At 37.0% G+C, this 24,581-nt stretch overlaps 1 protein-coding gene across 2 annotated transcripts in view; it reads right to left on the bottom strand.

Annotated features, from left to right (window-relative positions):
* Positions 1–208: 208 nt before the first annotated feature.
* Positions 209–24,581, bottom strand: part of NSMAF (neutral sphingomyelinase activation associated factor) — a 41,912-nt gene continuing 17,539 nt past the window's right edge. Inside the window, exons 7-31 of one of the 2 annotated variants that reach the window (XM_064507507.1) lie at positions 23,905–23,976; positions 23,472–23,519; positions 23,303–23,355; positions 22,679–22,808; positions 21,617–21,688; positions 20,660–20,768; positions 17,926–18,102; positions 16,876–16,955; positions 15,336–15,426; positions 15,178–15,241; positions 14,994–15,045; positions 13,848–13,968; positions 13,447–13,578; positions 11,577–11,619; positions 10,951–11,129; positions 9,345–9,453; positions 7,788–7,846; positions 6,961–7,028; positions 5,331–5,398; positions 4,975–5,098; positions 4,261–4,344; positions 3,144–3,294; positions 2,684–2,786; positions 1,578–1,687; positions 209–581 (exon numbers count right to left, since the gene is read on the bottom strand). In XM_064507507.1, the coding sequence (XP_064363577.1) occupies positions 487–581; positions 1,578–1,687; positions 2,684–2,786; positions 3,144–3,294; positions 4,261–4,344; positions 4,975–5,098; positions 5,331–5,398; positions 6,961–7,028; positions 7,788–7,846; positions 9,345–9,453; positions 10,951–11,129; positions 11,577–11,619; positions 13,447–13,578; positions 13,848–13,968; positions 14,994–15,045; positions 15,178–15,241; positions 15,336–15,426; positions 16,876–16,955; positions 17,926–18,102; positions 20,660–20,768; positions 21,617–21,688; positions 22,679–22,808; positions 23,303–23,355; positions 23,472–23,519; positions 23,905–23,976 (2,394 nt within the window). In that variant the 3' untranslated portion in view covers positions 209–486. The remainder of the gene's footprint in view (positions 582–1,577; positions 1,688–2,683; positions 2,787–3,143; positions 3,295–4,260; positions 4,345–4,974; positions 5,099–5,330; positions 5,399–6,960; positions 7,029–7,787; positions 7,847–9,344; positions 9,454–10,950; positions 11,130–11,576; positions 11,620–13,446; positions 13,579–13,847; positions 13,969–14,993; positions 15,046–15,177; positions 15,242–15,335; positions 15,427–16,875; positions 16,956–17,925; positions 18,103–20,659; positions 20,769–21,616; positions 21,689–22,678; positions 22,809–23,302; positions 23,356–23,471; positions 23,520–23,904; positions 23,977–24,581) is intronic. The other variant, XM_064507508.1, reaches the window with a different exon arrangement.

The raw sequence follows: 24,581 nt of genomic DNA, 5'->3' as shown, positions 1-24,581 counted from the left end.
TAGCTGCCTTAATAGGTGCTCAAGTAATATTTGCTATTGTACACATCTTCCCTAGGCAGAAAGGTTTACTACTGGACATATGTAGAGAGACATGACACAGAGTTGCAAACTTCCTTAAACCTTTTTTAGTTAAGAATGCAAATGCTTATTTTTTGAAACCACTTCAAACAACATGCTATGATGCATCTCATGTAAATCAAACAAAGACTGCAAGTTAAGAGCTCTTTAATTACAGAAAAATAGGTCTTTAATTTCATCTCAGATGACATTTAAGACAAGCACTTTCAAGTATGATAGTCAATGAAAAACAAATGCATACAGTATGGAAGTTAAGAGCTCTCAGTGAAGTCACCATAAATTAGAAAGTTGTAGGTGAACAAAGCTTCCTATCCACTTGAACTTCAGCAGTCATCATTGCACACAGTTAAGTTTCTTAAAAAGGTTTGGTTTAAAATAGTTCATTTACATGTCTGGAAGGAAAGGCACTTAGTATTGCAGTTTCCAGAACATGATTTGTCTGTCTTCCCCTCCTGTAATAACACTGTTGCATTGCTCATTCATCCACATGGACATTACAGCACCTGGGGGGAAAAAATATATTCAAATTCAAATACAAGTGGAATACTTAGCAGGATGATAAAATACATCTTTTAAAACCATTTAGGATCATCCTATCATTAGTCTGGATTACACTGACACCATATATGCTGTGCATGTACACCATACATACACCATATAGCAGGCTGCTAGGTGTTTGTTCTTATCCACAGCAATACTCTTGTGCCACATTGCCTCAGTTTCCTCAGGAACCAGAGGCAGAATGTAAATTGCAATGAAAGTGCAGACAATGACACAGTGACAAAGGATTCCTTGGGATGAGGGGAGAAGATTTCTCCAGAAAGTTAAATTTAAACTCTGCCAGTTGGACTTTTTCCCATTAAAACTGTATTAGCATCTTACTTTAGCATATGGCTAGAAGCCCATTTTAGCTATAGAATGATCTCTATGTAGGTCAAGTTCAAGAGTACAAGCTTATAGCAGGGAGGTTTGAAACAGCTGTTCATGAAAGCAGCCTTAAGAGCCTTGAGATAGTGTAGCTTGCTCAGACTTTTTGGTTGCTAAGGCACTGAAGACCAGGCATATGCATGTAAGACGACTTTTAATCCCTATCCATAACAATTTCACTGGTCAACCGTACTTAATCTGTTGTTAGACTCACAGTCTGGACAGATTTGACATCAAAATATATGATGTGGTCCATATTGATTTGATTTGATTCTTAGGGCTGTGAGTTAAAAGAAAATGTTGACGTTTGGGATACTACACAAATTTGACTATCTTGTTACTCTTCTACCCTCCCTCCATCCCAGGTCATCTGCCTTTGGTCAGCAGTCTTGTAAAAGGCAAGATCCCTCCACTGTTATTAAATTTCCTAGGAAAATCCAGTGGAACTACTTTTAGTTCCAGTGATCAGGAACGACATACTGATCAAATGATTCTCAAACTTGTCAAAGCGAACACATTTAGATAACAGGAATCTTGCATTCAATTCGAGAACAAGAATAGTTCAGGAATACCTGTATGTCCTTTGATTCTTTCAATAACTTTTCCTCCAAGAAGGTCCCAAATCAGCAATTCACCAGACCAGCTTCCTGATAAGATAGTATTTCCATCCCATTTGAAGCACCTGCAAAGTAACTCCAGTCAGTTCCCTTCAATCTTTTGTATAATGAGAGCTGGACACTTCTGAATTGAGCAAAACAAAAAGAATTAAAAAGGGATGTGGAAAATTGAAGAAGGCTACTACTTTTAACACAGTCCCTTGGGAAAGGTCATTCCCAAACTATTTTAAAGGGTCATGGCCCAAAGTTGCTGCTGACTGCACTAGACACAGCTTCTTCCTCTCCCAGGGGGATGAAATATATCCCCGTTACACAAGAGGATCTGTTCAGCTGTACTTGTCTACAGTTCTCAAAGGCTCTCATGAACTACCACTTTCCATTTGTCACTTCACACTTCTGAAACAGTCACTTGACATGGAAAGAGCTGACCTTCCTGGGATGCTTTTGCAAAATATACTGATGGAATCAGCAAGATAAGCAATATAACAGGATTCCATGTATGGTTGCTATATTTTTACTCTAGTAACTGAGTAAATTCCAGCAGTTCACCTGCTGAACTATATAAGACTGCATGTATTTCGGTTAGCAAAGATACAGAAAGTATTATGTGATTGCTGTCTAATTATAACAGCCAACCTTTTCTTAGTTTATCCAAACAAAAAGGAAGCATTGCTAAATAAAGATTATTACCAGAGATGATTCAAGTAAAAACTGTCTCTCCATTAGAAATTTTTGTAGCTCAGAGCTTGTTAGCTATAGCTCTCACCATTTTTTGTGGAAGTTAAAGTTGGTCTGAAAAAAACCAAGTTATTTGCTTAGATACTTGTTTGCATCCACGTTTGGAAAACCTTGACCACAGCGCAGAACATTCTAGTATGTTAGCCTTTGCACTTTGATCTATTGATTTAAGTGACATACTTCTTGGAAGTCTTTAGTATTACTGCCCTTTCCGTTCTCTGAAAAGAGATTTCATGAAACTGCTGTGGTCAACCATCAAGCCATTTTCAGAACTGACAAAGCTGTGCCATGCAACTTCACACTCCATACTTTCCCAGCATTACCTCTGTGGCTCATCAGCAGTTACAGAAGAAATAAGCATTCCAGTCTGTACATCTATTACTTTAAAACAGTTGTCCTCTCCTGCACTGAGTAGATGTCTGCTATCTGTACCAAAAAAAAAAAAAAAAAAAAAAAAAAAAAGGTATGTTTAGACATGCAGTTGTAATTATCAAAGTAATCTGCAACATGGCATGTTGGATATGATATTGCCTGACCTATTTAATTTGCTGTAAAGTATCTATAAACAAGTCTTCAAGAAAGCAATGATAAACATAGGTCTAGAGTCTAGTACAGCCTTACGTACCACTAATAAGTTAGTGGAGAGCTGTGTCAAACCAACATATCTGACCATTCTCATTATATTAATAATTCCAATACCAGGAGTACACTAACTGAACACAGCAATAAGATTCCCTTTGCAGCTCCCCAGAGTTCAATATTAGACACAGAAATCCTACATACCAGGGCTAAAAGCAGCATCGAACACAGTCCCAGAATGACACGGCAACTGGTGCAACACTGTCGCTGTAGTAACATCCCAAATACTAACGGTACCTTCTTTGGTTCCGGATGCTAGTACAGTATTTGCAGCATTTAGGTCGATTGTATTTACCTAGGAAGTTAAACATCTCATTATTCTCCTATTCTTTCATGTGAGCCATCTTGAGATAGGTTTTAAACATGCACAAAGCAAGCCCATCATCCATGAGACAACATTTTATTTACAAAAGGCTTTTGCATTTAATTCTGCATCATCCTTAATAAAGCACAATTCTTAAAACCTACCTAAAAAAAATCCTCTTGATATTTTTAAATAATATTTATTTGCTGAACTGGAAATGTAAACTGATTTTTCAGACTACTTTTAATACCCAAACTCTTTCTATCTAAAATAGAAGACCTAAGAGTAAAGAATTTTACCTTTAAAGGTTAAAAAAAACAAAAAGACCCCCAAAATTTCCTAGGCATCATTTGTATCCAATTCTCTGGTACAATCCTTAAATGCTATGCACTGTTTTCAGTATTTGTCCATTAAACTAAAAATTTAAAAGGTTTAAAATACAGTAATTCTACATACTCTGCAAGAGTAACATTAGATGCCACAAGTACAAATGTGCAGTTATGAATTTAGATTTAAGAGTGATTAACTGCACAGAATGTGTTTATATATTTACAGTTGACCTTGGCAATGGTTTTTATAGCATAGTAAACCACTCCCATTAATTCTTTTTCATCTGCTTGCCTTTGGCTAAGATGCTTTAATATGAAGCCAGAGAAATGGAAATGCTTCAACACATTAATCTGTTTTCTGGAGGGAGGGGACGGGACTCACAGGAACTTTGTACAAGCTGAACAAGACAAATTAAAAGCCTCCCTCTGTTTAATACTGCTGCTTCAGTCCAAGATCAGACATTTAAACCAAGGAAGCAGAGGATACTGGAGTTAGTTTTCACTGTTCCTTCAGCCTATTCTTTCTTCTTTTAGCTCCAGCATTCTCATATCTTGACTTTAATTTTAACGAGCAATTAAAGACTAATCTTCAGATTCTGAGATTTTATATCTGTATCTGCATACTTACACTAACATCATGTTCTAACTCTGCAAGCAGTTCAAAGTGGTGTTTTTTATTGCTCGAGGTCTCTCCAGGAACACAGTGCCACACCTACAATACAAACATTTAAGTATGCTCGGGAAACATTCGGATAATTCTTTGGATAAGTTCCTCCACTACTGAATTCCCACATTACAAGAAAGCCTGCTTGTATAAATGTGTGTAAGTCCGCACAGCACAACACAGCAACAATGAATGATACCTGAAGCTCATTTAGCCTAAGCAGAACAACATGCTAACCATGACTACGCTGACTCTAGATGGATTACAGAAGCCTACCTGAAGGAAGATATACCTCTGCACTGAATGCATCCTTACCAACAGCCATATACAAAAGGTTTCAGGACCTTCTTTCCTGTCTCTAAATGGCAAGTTGCCTTTCCAACTCTTTTGGTTAAGAAGCTCCTGGTCTGCCTAACTGAAGAGCATAAACTACAAAACTATTAAACTCAAACACTTGAACAGTTCGCCCAAAGAAAGCACATTTGGAGTAAGTTAGAGTGAAGGAAATTTCTTTAAAGCAGCACTTCGGCTTTGGAATAGAGTTGACATAAAGCTAATGAAGATAAATTTATTGTAATACTGGCTTATTTGCTTCTAATACAGCAGGTACATCCACTCCAAAACATTTCCCTGGCTGAATATTAAAGTGCTAGTTATTGAAGCAGCTGATGTACAAACCTTCACAGTGGAATCCCAAGATGCAGAATATAAACGCTCATCACGCCAACAGACCTTACTGACTGCATCATCATGTCCCATTAAGACGTCTTGCTGTCTTCCAAATGCAATTGAATAAAAATATCTAACAGGAAGAGCATTATAAAAGCATTACTTCTTCACAACACTTCACAAAACAGTTTGCTCTCAATTAAAATACCTCTGTTTCTACAATCTCTAAACAGGAATCTATTAAAACAGAGAAATATAGTCACTGCTTATAAACAGTGAACTTCTGTGCCATTATCCAAAACCTTAACATAATTACCAAGCCACTCGATATAATTCAGTAAAGTCAGTAGGAAGTAAATACACACATATGATTGTCCCATGAAGAACATATGACAGTGGTATCTCCTGGTAAGATTAAACAAGATGACAAAGCCTGTAAGAAAAAGAGAAAGAAAGCAGTGTTCAACTTCTAACCCCAAATCAACTAAAAGTATATTAACATGCTTTTGGAGAACAAGAAGCATTTAATCTTTTATGCTAACAACCTACTGGTGTCATATGAACATTACTTAAGAAAAACCTGATAGGTTGGATACTGAACATACTGTAAAGCAAAAATACTGATTCCTTAGTAGTACAAAGTTAGCACTAATATTCAGAAATGCATGCTAAACTATGATGATCTCCTCTTTCAAAATGCTGGTAGATTAAGATATGGTGTGTTATTCCTCACTCAGGAGGAACTAGGTCACTTCTCTATCTTGCCAGCTACTGACAATTCTAGATGCAAACAGCTAACAGCTAAAAATAAATATTTCCTCTGATGTTTGTGCTCCATAACAGCTACTTAGGAGCTTAGCTCTTTTAAAGAAACAAAATTAACTCCTATCATTTCCAACAAGAAAGATTCTTTACAGACAACTGCACTGTTACATTACCATCACTGGAAGCAAAGAAAAATCAGGCCAGCACTTCTACTGGTATCATTAGGGTTTATGGTTTAGGTCTGTTTTAAAAAATAGTAAGCAGTTGGAGAGTAAAGAGACTTGCGCTTCCAGTATTGCTGGAACAGATCAACACTAAAACCAAAAGTACACAAGGCTCACTCATAAGAAAATGACTTTTGGCCCAGAGTTCAGAGAAGAGGTTCCTTTCTACAATGTCAGGAAGTGAAATTCCTAAGTTTGCCTTGGCTAAAGCATTAGGAATTGTTGGATCTAGATTCACCTGCTAGCATGTCTGCCATGGTACGCCCAGCGTCTTGTTCCTGCAGCTTATTTGGGAATGTGCTATGGCAGGCCCTGGCATCTAGCCGGGCAACATCTGGCATTTTCCTTTCCTGGGGATGAGGTTGCAAGCGGAGACAGTTGCAAGTGGATCTTTAACACCAGGTCTGACCACAGCACTCAAGCACAGAAAATAAGCTACAGAATACCTTTCCAAGTTCTGGTTTAGAAGCAGAAGAAAAGTGTTGTTCCGAAGCTGCAGAAATCACTTTTCATCAAAAGAGGATGGCCCAAATTCACACACTATAAATTCCAGTCCCTGTTCTTGATCTTTCCCTACTGATCAACTTGCAGCCTTCAAAAACTTGGGACCAGTAGGACAGTGCTGGGCATGAGCACCAGAAGGGAATTTAAGCCTTGTAATTCTGGGCCTAATGACTGTTCAAGGTTGTTTAGGAAGACCCTTCCGCATGTGCCAGACTATTTTTGCCTACTACAAGGCATTCCCTAGATAGCAGAGCAATTCAGAATAGAGCTAGCACAGAAGTAAAAATGCAGCCACTTAATGCTCCCTTTCTGTGTTCACAGGATGTGCTCTATCTCACTAGTGGCACGACAGTCTCAATTCACTCTGGTAAATTATTCACACAGAAAACAATTGAATAGGCAAGAGAAGAGAAAAAGGCATTGATGCATGCTAAGAGCCATTTATGTGGGTAGCTTTCAGAAGATTCCTAATGATCACACTTCTATTTTGACAGTGACTCACCATGTTTGAAAAGGACACACTTCTTTGGAGTGTTTTTGATTCTCTGGAAAACATCTTCAAAGTTGAATCTAAGGATAATGGACAAAATAAACAAAAGGACTGTTTTACATTATAGAAGCTAGTAACTTTGCTCCAGCTTGAATATTCAAATATTTAACTACAAAAAGCAGGTAAGGGTTTCTCATAATCCTTGTGAAACTGTTATAAAGCTTGCAAGTCTGACCTGGAACTAGCCTGCCTTGCATCAGTTACACATGGACTCCGAAGCCCATTAAATTCAAAAAGAAAACTCTGGTATCAAAAGGGAGAAATTACCACCCTCCCAACTCTAGATCCATACAGTATTGAAATCCTTGATTCAGAGTGATCTAAAATAAATAAATAAATAAATAAATCCACACACTAAAAAACTAAATTTACTCACAGGACAGAGGAATTAACTATGTTAAATACACCAAATAGGTGACTTGCAAAGCTGACAATCTAAGAGTCAGACAGAAGGAGCCTTTATATGTGAATACTGAAAATTCTCTCTCTCAAACAGTAAGAAGGAATTGAGTATGAAGCAAAGATGAGTCTTGCATTTGGTAGAAGACTAGGGTTACCCCTTTCACAGGTGTGCAAAAACTAGACCTGAATGATTTTTCAAAAAGTCCTGTTTAAGGTTGCCTTCATTTTGCTCTCAGCAAAGATGCTCAGGGATTCAATCTCAATTACTTTTGAAAATATCGTGGTATTTTGTTTACAAAACATTATTAGGCATTATAACCTATTACTGAAGCATTTGCACTGCAGGATCTCGTAAATACCTCTGCAATAATACTCACCTTGAGATGTAGTGAAAACAGAGGACCCATTGCAAGTGACTGCTATTCCAGTTATTGCCCTGTTTAATACAAGTAAGCTTATAGGTGATTTCATAGGGTTTGAAATTTAACCACCATAATGTAAATTGACTACTTATGATAGCTGAAATTTGTTATTTGACCTCTGTGAGAGTTAGACATACAAGGAGATTAGAAGTACTATAGCAGCTTGTTATATGCCTGGAGACAAAGAATACATCTTGGTACAGTATGTGAAACACCAATACAAGCTCCCTGTATCATTCTGCCAGTATTTTATGCTCATCAGAAAGGATGTACCTATGTCAAAGGATAAACAGATTCACATCCAATCTTCCCAGTTTGGGATAAACTACAGTAAGAGTAAGTAACCTGCCTCAAAGCAGATACTGAATACCACAAAAGTCAGAAATCAGAATTTGTACATCTCTTCTCCCCGAGCTGGGCACTGTCAGAGTCTTTACACTCTAAAAATGTACCCATCAACTAGCTTAGAGCAGGGAGTTAGTCATTAGGAAGTATAAAGTACTATGTAAGCTGAAATGCTGTTATCCAGAACTACTTCCGTTTTATTTTGCTTTGGACAAAGCAAAACAACCCCCCCCCCCCCCAAAAAAAAAAGAAAAAAAAAGAAAAAAAAGTAAAAAAAAGAAGAAAAAAAAGAAAAAAAAAAGAAAAAAAAAAAGAAAAGGAGATGAAATCCAAGTCTCCCCATGCAATCAGGATTTCCCTAACCCTACCAACCTGGTAACAGGGGCCCTTTCTCACCACAAATATTGCCTTGTTTTCTGGACAAGAGAATATCTCCTTTCTGGATGAGCTTCCAGTCACCAAGAAGGCAGCTGCACTCAAAGTAGCAAGAGATCCTACATCTACTCCGGCCACCAAGATAAGGGACAGGGCCAAAGGAGAACCTACTCTTTAAGAAGAGGCTGCTGTTGTCCATTACTACGTATTTTTAAAGTTCCCCAGAAATGCCCCTGCTGGTTCAGGACACCCTAGGAATCCATCAGAATAAAAGTTGAGTATGTGGATTCCCTGACAACTTATAGCTAGAGACTGACAAACAGCTTATACAGGAACAGCCCTAGGTATGCAGAAGTTGAACTTTAAGTGTCTTAAGTTTTCAATCAAATAGAATGGGGGGAGAGAAAAAAAAAATTAAGTGATTCTTGAAGTTTAAAAATATGTTTGTATCTGTATCTCTGTATCTTTGTTTACCTGCTGCTCTAACAGTTTTAGAGAATGGTAATCAATATCTGCTTTAAGTACTAAAATGTTAATCAACATAGCTCTAGACCTGTATAAGGACTAACACCAAGCTGATAAATACCTCTTCTGGACTGATCTCTCAAACTCATCTTGTGTAACCAAATCAACCAGTCTCACAAAGAAAAGTATTTACCATCATTTGGATTGGCATGCAGAATTCTGCCCCATCCTACACATCTCCCTTTTCCCCTCACCCCCCCCCCCCCAAATTAAGTGGAAAAATTTTGACTGTGAACAATACACCACAAAAGAAAAAGTAGTACTTACTCTTTGTGAATTTTATATTGCTCATGTAACTTTAGTTTGGCAATATTGTTCCAAGCAAGTGTTATGCTTTCTTCTGTTAAGTCTTCAAATGATTCTTCATTTGGAGAAACTACAATAAAATGCCACATTAAAGTTTCATCATAAATAGAAAATAAAAAGATGAATTTCAAATGATTAGGTAGTCGAAGTTGCAAATACAAATATAAAAGTACAGAAACAGTCATGTAGAACTTCAGGAATTAGAAAAGACTCCTTTCAGGTTCTCAGTTACTGTATTTAGTCATTTTATTATTGCCTTTTTTCCAAATCTCTTCCTGAATACATAGGTTTACAGAGTCAAAAATACGATCTTTCTCTGAAAAGTAGGGTTTTTAAACTGAAGATTTCACAGAATACACTTCCAAAATGGAAAACACTTTTCTGCAGGGATGCTTTGGTATTCCAGAGATGTCAAAAACTTTCTGAATAGGCAAGTAACAGGAAAGCCACCTACTGTTACATAACGGCACATGCTTTTATTAGTTTATTTTATCTTGTTATGACTGTCACAACTTTGTTTCACTACAGCACTTTAAAATTTGAGGGATAAGGAGGCAATGAAATTAACTGAACCAATTAAATGTCAACTGCTATAAAAAATGTAAAACCCAACAGGAACTGCTGATCTGTGAATTAATAACTTCAATGGGCAGCATCCTACTACTACAGTGTACTAATGAATTAACATTATTAACACCACATACAACTTTCAAAGCCAAACATGCCATCTAGATGCTACAGGCTGCCATGTTAAATAGCATCTATCTTCACTTCTCTACTTAAAAATCAAATGCCATCAAAAGGTAAGTAAATTGAGGATAATCAAAGGGGGGGGGGGGATTATCTTTCCACATGATACCTGGCCTGAAGCTTCAGTCCAGTTTATAGTAAGTTACTAATTATATGATAAGGACCATAGCATCTTCATTTCAGAAGAAGAAGAAAAAAAAAAGTCACTCAACACAGGAACTATGTCATACATTTGACAGAAGGCTGTGGTGGCATTAAACACCTGCTTCTTGTTTTGGAAGCAGTTAATCAACACTGCCCCTACATTACATATTGAAAGCAGAGTGACTTCTTAGATTTTCATTTAGAAGTCACAGAAGAGAAAAAAGCATTCATATCCAGATGCTTAATTTATTGGGGTTCACTTAGACCAGACCAATTGAAAGGCCCAACAACATCCCTGTTCAAAAAGCAAAAATTTAAAACTTTTTTTTTTTAATACACCATTTGGAGTAGTTGCAGAGAAAGTCATTCAAGCTGCTATCACATCAGTTTGACTCTGAAGTGGCAGGAAATGCCTGGGGAAGATGCCGTTGAACAATCCCAGTGGGGACTGTTGGAGCAGTCTTAAAAGGCAAAACACAGAACTAGAGCTCAGGACAATGCCTATATTTTCAAATTTAAAACTAGCCTTGCCAGTTTTTCTTTAACAGCTGCTTCATGTATTTATTTTGAACTGGCTTACACGGAAAGTGGCAAGAGAGTTACATAATGAGATTCCATGAGGAAAAGACACAGAACTTCTCAAAACAACATATCAGTTGTATTATCAGTTTACCTGTTATACATTTACCTGGAGATTCAACTATAGAAACATCGTGACTAGATGCTCGAGACAAGCTTTTAGACTTCGGTATTATCCTTCGGGGATGAGGAATTGTAAACAGCTGTTTTGGCGTCTGTCCAAACTCCAAGATTTGTGTCAGCAGAGCTACTTTTTCATTGGGGTCCATAATACTTAAAGGGGAGAGAAGCAAGAGAAGAAAGAAAGAAAGAAAGAAAAAAGGCATTTAATTAAGGCAATAATTATTTTCCTGAAAGCATGGGCCTGTAGGTGCAGTTACTAAAGCACTATAGTGCCATTGAAAATGAACTGATTTGTCACAGATCTAACAAGCGTTCATATAACAGTTCCATAATTTTATGTACAGTGACAGTGTGCTCTTCGATTAAAAAATAATGAAACAATTTCACAGGAATTAGACTGAAGAAGCGTTCAAGTAACAGTCTTTCAAAATGTTAAAATTGACAGCCTGATAGTGGTTGATAGCATATTGTGGAATATAAAAATGTAACATCTACACAATTCATATACAGAGCACTTAGACAGCAGGGAACCTGGAAGGATACTGATAAATTTAGCTGACTGCTTTAACCAAAATATTCTGGTTTGTTTTTAATTACCTGTTTAAATCCACTCCTCCTTCGTAAGTTAATGGGTGAAACACTGGAAAAAAATAAATTCATTTGTACAATGTAGATACACGAGGCTTATTTTCTTTGGCTCACATATCTATTGTAAACACGCTGTATTTTTACTCAACTAGCTTATGCTTAAGCAGCTAAGTCCTTTCGGCAGGCAAGATAATTTGAGATCTTGTGTTTTAATCTTGGACTTCTTACTTGAAGGAAAGTTCATGATTTCTAAAAGACCCAGTGAAAGTTTCAGAATAAGTCAGTCCTTCCATAAGGGACGGATGGCTTATTTAAGCCTTACTATATACCAAGAAAAGCATAGTTGCATAATCAGATCTCTGTCAGGCTTTGTCAAAAGACAGACTGACACTGCATGAGTGTCAAATCTCAGGGTCTTATTCTCTGGACAGGTAACAACAGGTAGCAAAAGTGTTCACAAAGGTCTACCCAATCACTTGTTCATTTTATCTAATTAAAAGCTGCTGCATTCATAGCTGTTTCGCTATGAGGATAGTGGCCACAAACATATGGAATTACTTTGAGGTGTTGGCACAAGAACATCTATTTTGCCTTTTGACATAACTACATTCATGCTAAGATCCCTTCTATACCTCACATCTACTCTGAAGTGTTTGCAGGTCACTAACAAAATCAACATTTCAGTACAAGCCTAATGTGCTTAAAAAGCACTCTCACTTTGCAAAATAAACACATAGATACCATAATTCAATGCCAACTTGCCTTATCACAAGTCTCTACCACATTGTGACTGACAGTTAAGGCATCCAATCATATTGTAACCAATTCCTGCAAACCTAAAATATAGCCAATCATAACTTAAAAGACAACATGTAGGGGAGCATTAAAGAAAGCATGCTGTCACGCCTTACAAATTAAAAGTACTGACTACCAAAATAAAGAATTGCTTATTCCCTCCCTCCCAGCTGCTGTAAGTAGTTTTTAAGCTTATTCTATCTTGCTAAGCACAAGCTTTGCTTTCCAATCACTATCTCACATTGTCTGTTGCCTGTAGCCTTTAAAAGGATCATGACCTTCTGGAATAAAGAAAATGCCTTCACCCTTTAAATCTGTTCTGCTAACCTTCCTTTAGAAAGGGGACATTTCCTCGTAAGATAGTAAGATATTCAAGGTAAACGTCAAACTACTGAATGAATTCAACACTGGTATTTTTATTAGGTCTAGAGAAATAAAACACACTAAGATAGCAATCACAGGGTAACATCCTCTTTTGTAAGCATTTAAAACAACTACAAACACACTGAGAACAAGACTGCAAACAACGAAACTTGCCATAGGTAGAGTAAAAAGTATACACACTACTGCAGATCCTTTGGCACAGGACAGACCCAGCCACCTGCATACTTTTTTCTCCATTCCCAATCTTAACAAGTGGTAGCCTATTACCTTCCTTGCCCATTCTCTCAGGAGAAAAAAAAAAGAATTAAAATCCTTACACTGCAATTACAGTGTAGAAGTGTGAAATGCATGTGTACATGGAGACCCCTATAGACTGTCATTTGTAATTGGGAAACTCTTATTTCAATGTTATATTGTCACATTGAGCTATGTGAACAAATAATGACAATGCTGAGGAATCTTCTTGCTTACCATTTTAAGTACATCTACACAGATGCAAACCACCGTAAACGGAATACACTTTACTAGATTAGTCACTATTTCCAGTGATGAAGAACAGTATCTCCTTTATGAATCAGGCATTCAAAGCATAGCCATGAATGCTTAAAACAAAGTGGGCATTAGGATACACTATTAGTTACCCATACCCGCCTAATTACAGAAATAGCAAAAGTCGTCATACTTTAAAGTGTGTATTTACCATTGTGAGCTGCAATTGCTTCACTTCCTTTCTGCTTGTAGCCAAATATTATGTCAATCCACTCATGGAGATGTTCTGATACATACTGACTCTCTAAAGCCTCTTGGCTCTTCTGAAGAAAGTCATCAGGACCTGGCAAGGGAAAGGTTAGAGAAGAAGATACCCCCTTTCAGCACTGGTATCCATCTCTGCTGCCGCTCAAAACAAACAAAAATGCCACACCACACCCACAAGCCTTTGATTTGTTATGAAAATTAAATGCAGCTATCAATGATCTCAATGTTTAAGAGTAAAAATTCCTTCAAAAGAAAACAGAATCAGCATTCTGGGGAAAGGAAGAATCATCCTAGAAATGGAACAGTGAGGACAGTCAAGCTATTTGTATAAATGAATATTGTCACCTGATGCCCAAGGGGGAAGCTCTACATCTTCAACTGTCTTTCCACCCTGTCTTTTTCCCAAGTCCAACTTCAAACTGTTTACTAGAAAACTAGAATCATTTTCATAAAATTCTGGAATCAGCTGAAAAGAGCAAAGAAAAAAAAAGTTTTGAGATTAGGCTGGCTTTGATTATTTTAAGTACCATACAGTCAGTAAAAAGTGGAAGTGATGGATGTTCACACTAGCCAACTTTATGGCTTAATCTAACTTCTCCAGGCTTTCCCCTCTGTCTGCAGAGAGGGGTATTGGAAACTTCCTCCCATTACCCTTCCAACTAGTACTAGGCTTCTCAAATATCAACAAGACAATTCAGTGAGGCAAATTCAGTGTCTATAGTTGAGTGGCATAAATATTTCTAAAAATGTAAGATATGATAGATGAATCCACAATACCTAAGCTCATCTTCAGAGCTCTGATTGCATAGCTACTTTCTCATTTTTTAAGAATCAAGTAAGACTGGAGCCAAAACTCTAGAACAGGTTAAGTAGAACGATGACAAAAGCCTCACAGGTTAAGTTGGTTTAAGACCACCACAGTTAACTACTCCTAATTCCAACATTAATAAGTTGACTATAGTATTAAAACACACACACACAAAACTCCTTTATCAAAAGGAAACATCATTTAATAGCACCCACTATCTGACAGTTAATCCTTCTCAATGCATTCTAGAAGTACCTAAAAGTTACTGTTTCTATAAGGCTCAAAAACCAAGACAGAAATCCTGTATCTTAACCTCTCCAGATGTAATTTTATAATGTAGCCAAATCCTAAAGAGATTCCAGAGACAAACTTGATACATAAAACTGCACATTTTTCTCCTTAATCCATTCTGGTAATTCCCATTTATTCCAATAACACATTCACAATGACATTCCTGTTAAACAAAAAGATGGAAAGCAAAGACAGACAAGAAATCATGCAATTATAGAGAAGAAACAAATGCAAAACCATATAAACTTCATAAAATTCAGCCAACAGAGGGAGGGAGGGAGGGAACGAAAGAAAGAAAGAAAGAACGAACAAAGCACCCACAGGAGACATCTGAGAAGAGAAAGCTCAGCATGGACACCAAGAATAACTTGAACCACTTTCTGGCCATTTACCTCTTTGAAATCTGTTGCACCATCCAAACAGTTTTTCCAGGTTTCTGCAAGACTGGATAACACATACCAGTCACACATTAGTTAAAAAAAATATTTTAAGACTTTGCACCCCCTTGATACATGTTTGAAAACAAACTTCAATAGAGGAAAGAACAATCTAGTTACAGGCAAAACATAAACAAACCTGTTGAACATTCTGTCAGCATGATCAAATTTTCCGTTCTGCAGACAGAGCATGTACTCTGGTGCTAGGGAGAGAGAAAAAAATCATCAGCTTGCATCAAACCTTGTCCACTCCTGGAGAGAGCTCTCTGCTCAGACAGCATGCAACAAGTATCTTACCAACTCTAACAAGATAAAATAAAACATAACCCGGAGATGAATAGTGGCTCCCATACATGAATTTAGGGTCAGGCATTTCCCGATAACGTGTCTAAAACAACAAAAACAAAAATTAAAGAGCTCCTCCTTTTCTTCAACACTAAACACACATACAGTCTTTTAAGACAGACACAGATTAGGACTAAATCCCTTTTTTGTTAGATAAAATGCATTAGAGATACTAATAACCATGCAGCTTTAATCAGATCACTAAGTCAATAAAGCAAAACTGTTATATCTTCCAGAATTATCAGTTCTATAAGCACAAGAACTTGGGCTGGGGGAGGAAGGGGAGGATAGGTGGAGAACAGTTAAATTTCAGGGTTTCTCCACACATCCTCCCCACACACACGTACACATGACTGCAATGATTAACATCAGAGTAGTGGGAAGAAAGGATCCCTTTTGGTCTTTCCTATATTTATGTAAAAAACATATATAAACCCTTTCAATTGTCCATGACTGAACTCGACCTGGAGATTCCTGCCTGTCTTAAGATACATTATCAAAAAAGTTATCACATTTAAAATAAAATGTGTATTACTGAAGTAAATATGAGGCGGCTAGCAGATTGAGGAAACAGTCATACCTTAGAAAGAAATCTGCATTTGCTGTTATTAAAATGGTAATAGCTATCAGTCATGTCCTTGCTCTCCACAACCTTAAGAGCCTTTATGGTTTGAAAGTATTTCATCTAATTGCATTTCATTGGCAAAAAAGTCTGGCAATATTTTCTTTTCCAATGCTTCATTAAGAACTAACGATGGTTTCCAAACATGGAATACAGTTATGTTCTGTAAGGGATTTTGGAATAATTAGCTTATGAGTAGGAGAGTGTGATTTTATACAAAGAATTAAAAGCAAAGAAGCTGAAGACCTAATTCTGCAACCATGTACTAGACCAATTATGAAAAGAAAGCCTGCCTATTTTGAGAACTGGAAAAAGTTTGTGCACCATTATCTGTATGTGGAAATTTCAAGTGGGTGCTCTGATCACCGTATTTCCTCCCTTTGAAATGCTTTCCCTCAAATTCAGCACTTTTCTTAAGTGGAAGGACTTAAGATTTCTACTAATTTATCTTATTTAATTCATATATGTATTTTACTTTATACATTTGAATCCATTGGTCTTAAAGTGTTATACTTCCAAATATCTTCACCATATCTCAATGCTGGCCATACAAATGCAGTTACAAAGTTAAATGCTTTTGGGATTTCATTTTACAAACAACAAAAAATTTTAAGACTATAAAAACAGAATGGTAGTAAGAGAGATGAAGCAGATTCAAATATTATTTTAAGTTAGCACTGACAAAATCAGTACTGATGAAATCAGGGTGAAAATAAGTGCGATAGTTTTATAGGTAAGCTTGTTTCTGGTAAGGTTAGAGTGTGACCCAGATATCTGCATAATTCCCAAAGGCTGCTCAACAGAGGTCCTTTTGTGCCAATGTACCTAAGGCCCATAATAAGCACTACGCAAAATCCAACCCATACATACCAATAATCTATCCAGTCTTTCCTTATTCAGGGCACCAATAGGTTTACTAAGGTCACGGAATGTTTCAGGCTTTGTCAGATCTAAACAACAATAACAACAACAACAAAACAAATAAACCACATACCACACAAACCCCCCACACCACAGAAGTTAGATTCTATGCATTGCTCCTACTAGACAGAATTTTCTTCTTAGCTGTAAAAGAATAAAAGTCTTACTGTAAATGGCTACTCATGTCCTTCCTTCCTTCCTCATAGGTTTACTGTCAAACCTCTTGCTTCAGAGTTAGCAGTTACGTATACTTGACAGCTATTGCAACTAGCAACTTCTAGTCAGTATGAATCCTGCCACCTGAGGCACGAGCAATTGGTATTGTCTTCTTTCTACTCATTAACTATTTTGTCATGCTACAGCTAAGTCCCATCAAACAACCATACCAGAGCGCTTGAGCAGGTGCTGAAGAACACCATGAGATTCCCCTAATCTAGTTCTCCTCCTTGCTGAGGGGCACCTCCCTGAAAGAACAAGCTTCCGACACAAACTGCACAGAGACCCTTTATCAAGGAGCCTATTTGGGCACAAACCTTGTCAGTTAGCCTCTTTGTTTCAACTTGCAATATTAAGAATTGTAAAAGCTATCTCAGGCTGCAACATCTGAATTGTACACATGCACCTAGCTTGTTCCATAAAAAGCTAGTTTACTGGTTCTTTTGCATTAGAATTTATTAGAACCTTTTGAATTTATTTGAACCACAGAAAATCTTTGAATGTCCTATACCACTCATTTTCAAAGTGTCTAAATAGATATTAAATACTCTTCAGTATTTCACTTTTCACACACACACACACACACACACACACACACAAAGGAAAAAAAAGAGTGATGTATTCTGTTCACTAGATTCCAGAGTAAGGCTAAGTGCACAAGATAACATCCAGTTCACTAACCCCAGGTGCACGTTGATGTAGGTGTACACAATAAACACACCCTTAACTCACGGTGTTTCAGGCTGCACACAATGCATTAACTTATCTTCTGCATACACATACCTAATACCGAACTGGAATAGTCTGCTATGATCCAGGGAAATACAGGATACTGGGAGAGATCGTTGCAGCTCCTATCAGCCAAATTGTTGAGATGAAGGAGATACTGGTAGTTTGAAATATGCCCTCGCTGCCATTGTAACATATAACTTTCAGCTGTATGCTCTGTAATATGATTTTCTAAAATAAAACAAAACATTAAAGATTTCAAGGTCCCCCTCCAAACTGCAGTGCAACTAACACTATGTAAGGCACTATAAAGAGCACAGTTAATTTTAAATTCTTCTTTTAAACAACTGGTAACTTTATGCTTAATGGCTGCTATACTCCATACATTTTAGAAGACCTATTTAAACAGTGCATTCAACAGCAAAATCACCTAGGAAGTGTTGAAACTAAACATGAAAGCAATGGGCGGGAAAGAACCTGAACTTTTCTGGAAAAAAACATTTGCAGACCACAAACAACGAACCTTTCTTGGCAATCAGGCAAGGCAACCTTTAAGATTTCAAAGTTCTAGAAGCAATTCTGCTAAGAGGCGAGAAAACACTTAAATGTATTTTCCTACTGGACAACTAAGGATGCCCACTGACAACTGCTTATGAAAGAGAGACATGCATAAATGTAAATGAGATACAATTTCAGAACCACTAAAACAGACTAGAAGACAGAACTTATTCACCACACAAGAAAGGAAGAAATATGCACAAAGATCTTCTGTCTGAAACATGAGCAGGCAGTCAAGAAATTTAAAACTGCACTATTCTACAATCAATAGTTAAAATAGGCAGATACACTGATGGAGGATAAACTGGTGCAAGCATATTGATTTCATGCTATTTCTCCATCTTAAGATGAAATTAAAGATGTTTCTTTGTCTTCTTAGTCTGTCCTACGGGTTGCAGGATTATCATGAGAAATGAGTCATTTGTTTTATGTTTTTCTTTAGGCCATTTAAGGCAATGAGCCGGTGAGTGCCTTGCCCAATGCCTGAAACAGCAGAACTGAAGGAATGCAACCATGTCAAGGTAACAGAAGCCCCTCCAGTCAACCTCCTCATCAAGTAATCACTGGGAAACTACATTCTCAGTATGCAAAGCGTTATACAGCACACTTATTGCATGTTTGTTACAGGTTGCTCTTTATCCCAGTTAAAGGACACAAGCTCTTTAAATTACCTTTTACCACCACTTAGAGGGCCACAACATTTCCAGATGCCACAGAGTTGGGACTTTTATGGAACATGAAGTTACTTATAGATTGCCCCTGCAATTACTAAGTAGAAGAAAAATTTAAGGTTAGGATATGGTGGGCTCAAGCTGGAAAAATATATGCCAACCCTCTCCTCACCTCTCTTCCTGAAATTCTACAAATAAGTAAAAAAGTGTCAGCACTTCCAAGAGGGAATCTTCTGCTATTAGAAACAGCTGCTGAGGTTACCACAACCACCTTTAGAAAAAGAGCTTACCTTTTTTTTAAAAAATTTCTGATCACTAACAAAACAAATCTTTAAGACAGAATAAGGAGCTGTTTTGGAAAGGGATGCCAAGAGGAAAGACTATCTTAACTCTTCCACTCATCCCCTTCGGCATACTTTTTTTTTTTTTTTTTTTTTTTTTTTTTTTTTTTTTTTAAACAGGAATGAGCGACCTCTGAGAAGTACAACTGGACTCAAATCTCCACAGGACTGGATGCTTTACTTCAGTCAGTGCATCTGGAAATTGTCTTTGAAAGAGTGCAGAAAAAAGTTATCCAGAAATCAAAGGCCAAAATAGAGTAACCGTATGCATGTATTTAGTAGAGTGAAAATAATTTTCAACAGAAAAATCTGAAAAACTAAAAAGGATTTCTCAGGGTAAGCAATCATTTCTTTATAGCCTTTGTGGACATTCCAAGCTCTGGTGAAGTGAGGAAAATGTCTACTGATATTTAGCCAAGTTCGTTACAACAAAACTAGAGTTCTGATACAATAACCAGAAATTATAAACTTTACATAAACACTTTCAATACTGGCAGTAAACATGAGTTCCAATGTTTCAGTTGCAGCTGCATTATAGAAAGTGAGGGATAAAGCTAATATTTGTTTTTTCAGCATACACACTAGCCTTTTAGAAAGGTTCTGTTCATGGTCTGCAAGAGATATGTATAATTTCCCAGAAACTGATGCATACAAGATTTAATACAAATGAAAACTGAATTGTTTTGGAGAGGTGCTTTTCAAACATTGATAAGACTGAGGAAAGTTCCCACATTTATGTGTGGTGGAAAGCCATTCATTACAGCAATTTTCTTAACATGATTTTACTTGTTAAGCTAGAGTTAACTAGAAGAAAAAAATCTGCCCCCCCCCCCCCCCCCAACAAAAACCAAAACCCAAGCCAGTCTTTATATTCTTTCAGCAAAACAGAGTTTGGCTTAGTGGATCTTGTTTACCCCTTGCTTTGAAGATAGAGACTATTCTTTTTAGAACAGTACATAAAGCTTCATAATCAAAAGAATCAGTTTCATTTTAACAATATTATCTCAGCTTTCATGTTCAGGTCTTCAAATACAAACAGAATATATGCAACTTTGGAACGTTCATTCTGAACTTTGCTTACTTCTACCATACATTGCTATAATAGTGCTAACTTCAGCTGTTTATCCTCCCAATTCTTTCCACATATCAAGACAGCAAAACCTAGAAAATTTCCCCTCACAAGAGTATTACATCGATAATAATAAAAATGCTGCAAACCTATATATGTAGCAATAAGGAAATAGAGCTCATCTCGATCTTGATAGTTGTAGAATTTCAGGTAGATGTCAGAACATAGATCATTTTCTGTGCAGAATACTTCAAGTCCCTTAGAAATTAAAGGTGAGTGAAATAAATTGAAAGCAATTAATGACAAGCTATAATATTCATACTTTTACAGAATGTTCCAGTTACTAATATCTGGAACTTAAGACTAATAAACTGGGCAACAGTTTTGCCCACATACAGTCTAACATTTTGCTTTTCATCTCCCCCCTTCCCAACCATAAAGGCACTCAATTTACAGCCAACTGAGCAAATAGGTTTATAGCTGTCCACAGATTGGCTCCATCTGAATTGTTTAAGGACAAGTTATGTATTTCACATCCTGAACAGAGTGAAGCAAACAGTTAAAGGTCTGTTTAGTTTAAGTGTATCTTGAGACAAAACTTGTGCTCAAGACTGAAATTTCAGTATAAAACACAAAGCACACAGCTCAAGGTTGCACTGCAGCACTGGCCTTATCCCTCAGTCACTTACAGCAGGGCTCATCGCTCCACATTAGTATCAGTCTAAACTAGTGTTCAGGCTCCATCCATGAATCAATTCCGAGCGCAAGTGCACCATGAGAGGACAATTCATTCTATCCTAAAATAGGTGTTTGAGAGAAGTGGGATGAATCACTCCCTGGAGGTACTCCCTTCTCCCTCCCTCTACAATGACTGCTTATGAAAAGCTTTTCATCCTTGTCATAGTTCACTCTTCCCATTTCATCTTTTTTGACAACACAAGGAACTAAAACACTTCAAAACCAGACTGGATCTTTGAGTGCTGTTCACTATTCAATCCATAGTCCTTAAAAAACTGCTAATTTCTACATAAAGATACACACCATTTCAGCTGGTCAGTTCAAGAAAACACATATACAGCATGAAGTAACTTCTAAATTGAGCTTACCAGTGGCATTAAGCCATGTCTTCTTTTATAGATGCGGCGCACATTTTGCAATGTTATCTGTACTACAGGTTTCTGTGATAAAAGATAAAGATATTCCAAAAGGAAATACTAGCCTTTACATTCTTCTATATTAACCCCTTCCAGTCAATCTGGAGTTTTTCTAGACTAGAGATACCAGCAGTATGATAGCAATATCCACCCATGTCATTTTAGCAGTAGAACAGTGATTTTCAGTAGTTACTTTAACAGAGGAAACATGATTTTACTGTTGGTTCTTTCCCAAATAACAAAGCAGTTTACAAAAAAAATCACAAATAATGCATTACCACTTCAGTCTTCTGACAGTGACAATAATCATGCAAAAGAAGTCAAAAATAGAATATTAAAATAAGGAAGCCATGGGGCTGTTGGGCAAACTATTCACCAATAGTGCCATCTTATGGCCAGAAATTGAATGGCAATTTTTCATGTTCAGCAGTGAAACAGATTTTACTAGTACAGACGTTTTTAAACATATCAGTGGTCTGCTGAGACTTTTGTTGGCACTTCTGGAACAAAGCTTCAAAGCAGTAATCAGTCTATGACATGCACTCATTTTTCCTCTAGAGGAAGGAACAGTCAGTTTAATCAAGAATTAGAAAGCCGCCTTCTGCACATAGCTAAGATCTTCTGACATGAACTAAATATACATAAAGCTCTCACAGGTAGGAACTGCACTGCGGAACAAAATTTTGAATTTATCTTGAATGAAATGTTAAAAAAGGTGATCTACTCTGCATATTTTTGATTAACAGACAATTAACAAAGGACATTGGGTGCTTTGTCAGCAAAAGGTCAACTTCTAGCAATAAACACAGAACATCTCAGTGTACTGAGACACACTGAACGCAGTTCAGCTGCCTAAATTAAAGGAAAACTAAAAGATTTGGTCATAATTGAAAGTTAAGTCTCTTAGGAGCTGTGCTCCATGTGCATTTAAAAGGAATAATACAGAAAAAGAGAACTGTCCACTGGGAAAGCAGGGTGCATATATCTACACAAGACTGTTTACTGGACACTTACAGGATATCCATTAAGAGGCTGGAAGTACAAGTTCGCATCAGTGACACACACATGCCCTGGATTAGTCACCAAGGGTGTCACCATTTCTGCCTTGCATTCCATATGCAGCGTTTCAGAAATGCTCTGAAATCTACAAGTGAAGAAAGGGAATAAGTTTACCTCTGGATCTAACTTAAGGAAAGCTATCCTTTGAAATCCTTTTGAAAGGTATTAGGTTAAATTATTACCTTGGGACATCTGGATTGGGCCCTTACTAAGGGAGACTATTTTAGGCATGAAGAGTTGTTTGTTCAGACCTCTACCTCAACAGAGGCTCCAGAAAGGGAAGTTATTACATTCTCCACCATTCTCAGTGCAGTAACTACATTGACAAAGTCTTTTTTGGCATGTATTAATGCCTCATTTACAACAAATTCATGGATAACCTTAACAGTTTGAAGAGAGACAAAAAAGGTATTAGGTTTATCTTCACAGAGTTTCCCATTCTCTGTTCTAAGATGGATCATAATTTTCTGAATTAGAGAGTTTACGGTGTCTCAAACACATACGTATTAAACACCGAAACAATAGACTAATCCTTTATGCTGAAACTCATTTTCCAGTAGAAAGTTATTAGGAAGATACCTGTTTTTATCAAACGAAGTTCTAGCCAAACGTGACTGCAGTATAGCAGTTATCTAATGGGGGGGGGGGGGGGGGGAGAGAGAAGAAAAAAGTTAACATGGTCCATGATCCAAATGCAAACGTTTCATTACTAACAGTGATATTCCAATAGAATTCATCAGGTACTTACCATGGCAGCTTGATCTCCCAGCTTATCCAGACAAGAGGCCCTGTAGAGCTAAAGAATAGTACGCTTTAAGTGAAATACCACAGATATCTCCCACACGACTCGGAAGTCAACAGAAACTAGAGGATTTAGCATTCTTGGTGATAGAGTACTAAAAGAAAACACATGCTTTCTTGGCCTTTTTTGTTTCTTTGTTCATTACATGTTATTACTTTATCTATATACTACCACTCTACATAGAAAACAGCTGACAGGAGGAGCTTAAGACTGCTCTCAGAACTAGAGGCTGTATATTCAATTGCTGCATTTTAAAAAGAGACACTCTAAAAATTCACCTTGAGAATGAGAAGCTACTCAAAATACTTAAAGAAAGCTCCCCTTAAACATCAAGAAAGAAGCAGTGATAAAACATGCAGCGATATCAAACAGCACCTACCTGATGTAGAGTTTGTACAACATCTCCCAGTTTCCCAGCAACATCCAGCTGGAATAAGTATTCAGTTCTACCCTAAAACAAAAAGTATGTTTACTACAAATAGGTCTAAAAACAAAAAAACAAACAAAAAAACCCCCACCAACCTCAGTTAAACTAAAACACTACAAAACCTGGTCAAAGTACATTTTTCAGAGGTTGCAGTAGTCCTGACACATACTGAAGATAGGTGTGAAATCTTAATTTATTCACAAATGTATCTTCCTTGACGTAAAGCTCTTTGTGGACAATACTTGGTCAGTTATTTAATACAATGCAACGTCACAGCTTTGCAGTACTTAAATTAACAGAGGCTAAACGTATGTAAAATATAGAATTAGTACATGCTCCATCTAGTAAGTGATGTGATACATTTAGGCAGTCACTGCACGCCTTTTAGAGAAAAAATTCTAACCCATCAAACCTTGAAAGATTATGCTATACAAGTTATCATTCTCTACAGCAATTGTTTTGAGCTGTCATGATCCAAAAATGCAATCACAACCTGTTTTAACCAGCCATTTCTAACTCGCCAACACATCATCTCCATCACCCAGAACATGTGGCATAATCCTTTTCTTCCACAAAATTTTCTGCTTTCCTAAGTGCTGCTTTACAGTACATAATTTTTTCATATTTTT

Source organism: Dromaius novaehollandiae, chromosome 2, assembly GCF_036370855.1.
Source record: "Dromaius novaehollandiae isolate bDroNov1 chromosome 2, bDroNov1.hap1, whole genome shotgun sequence".
In the NCBI taxonomy this organism is placed as follows: Eukaryota; Metazoa; Chordata; class Aves; order Casuariiformes; family Dromaiidae; genus Dromaius; species Dromaius novaehollandiae.
This window is presented reverse-complemented; position numbering and strand designations above follow the sequence as displayed.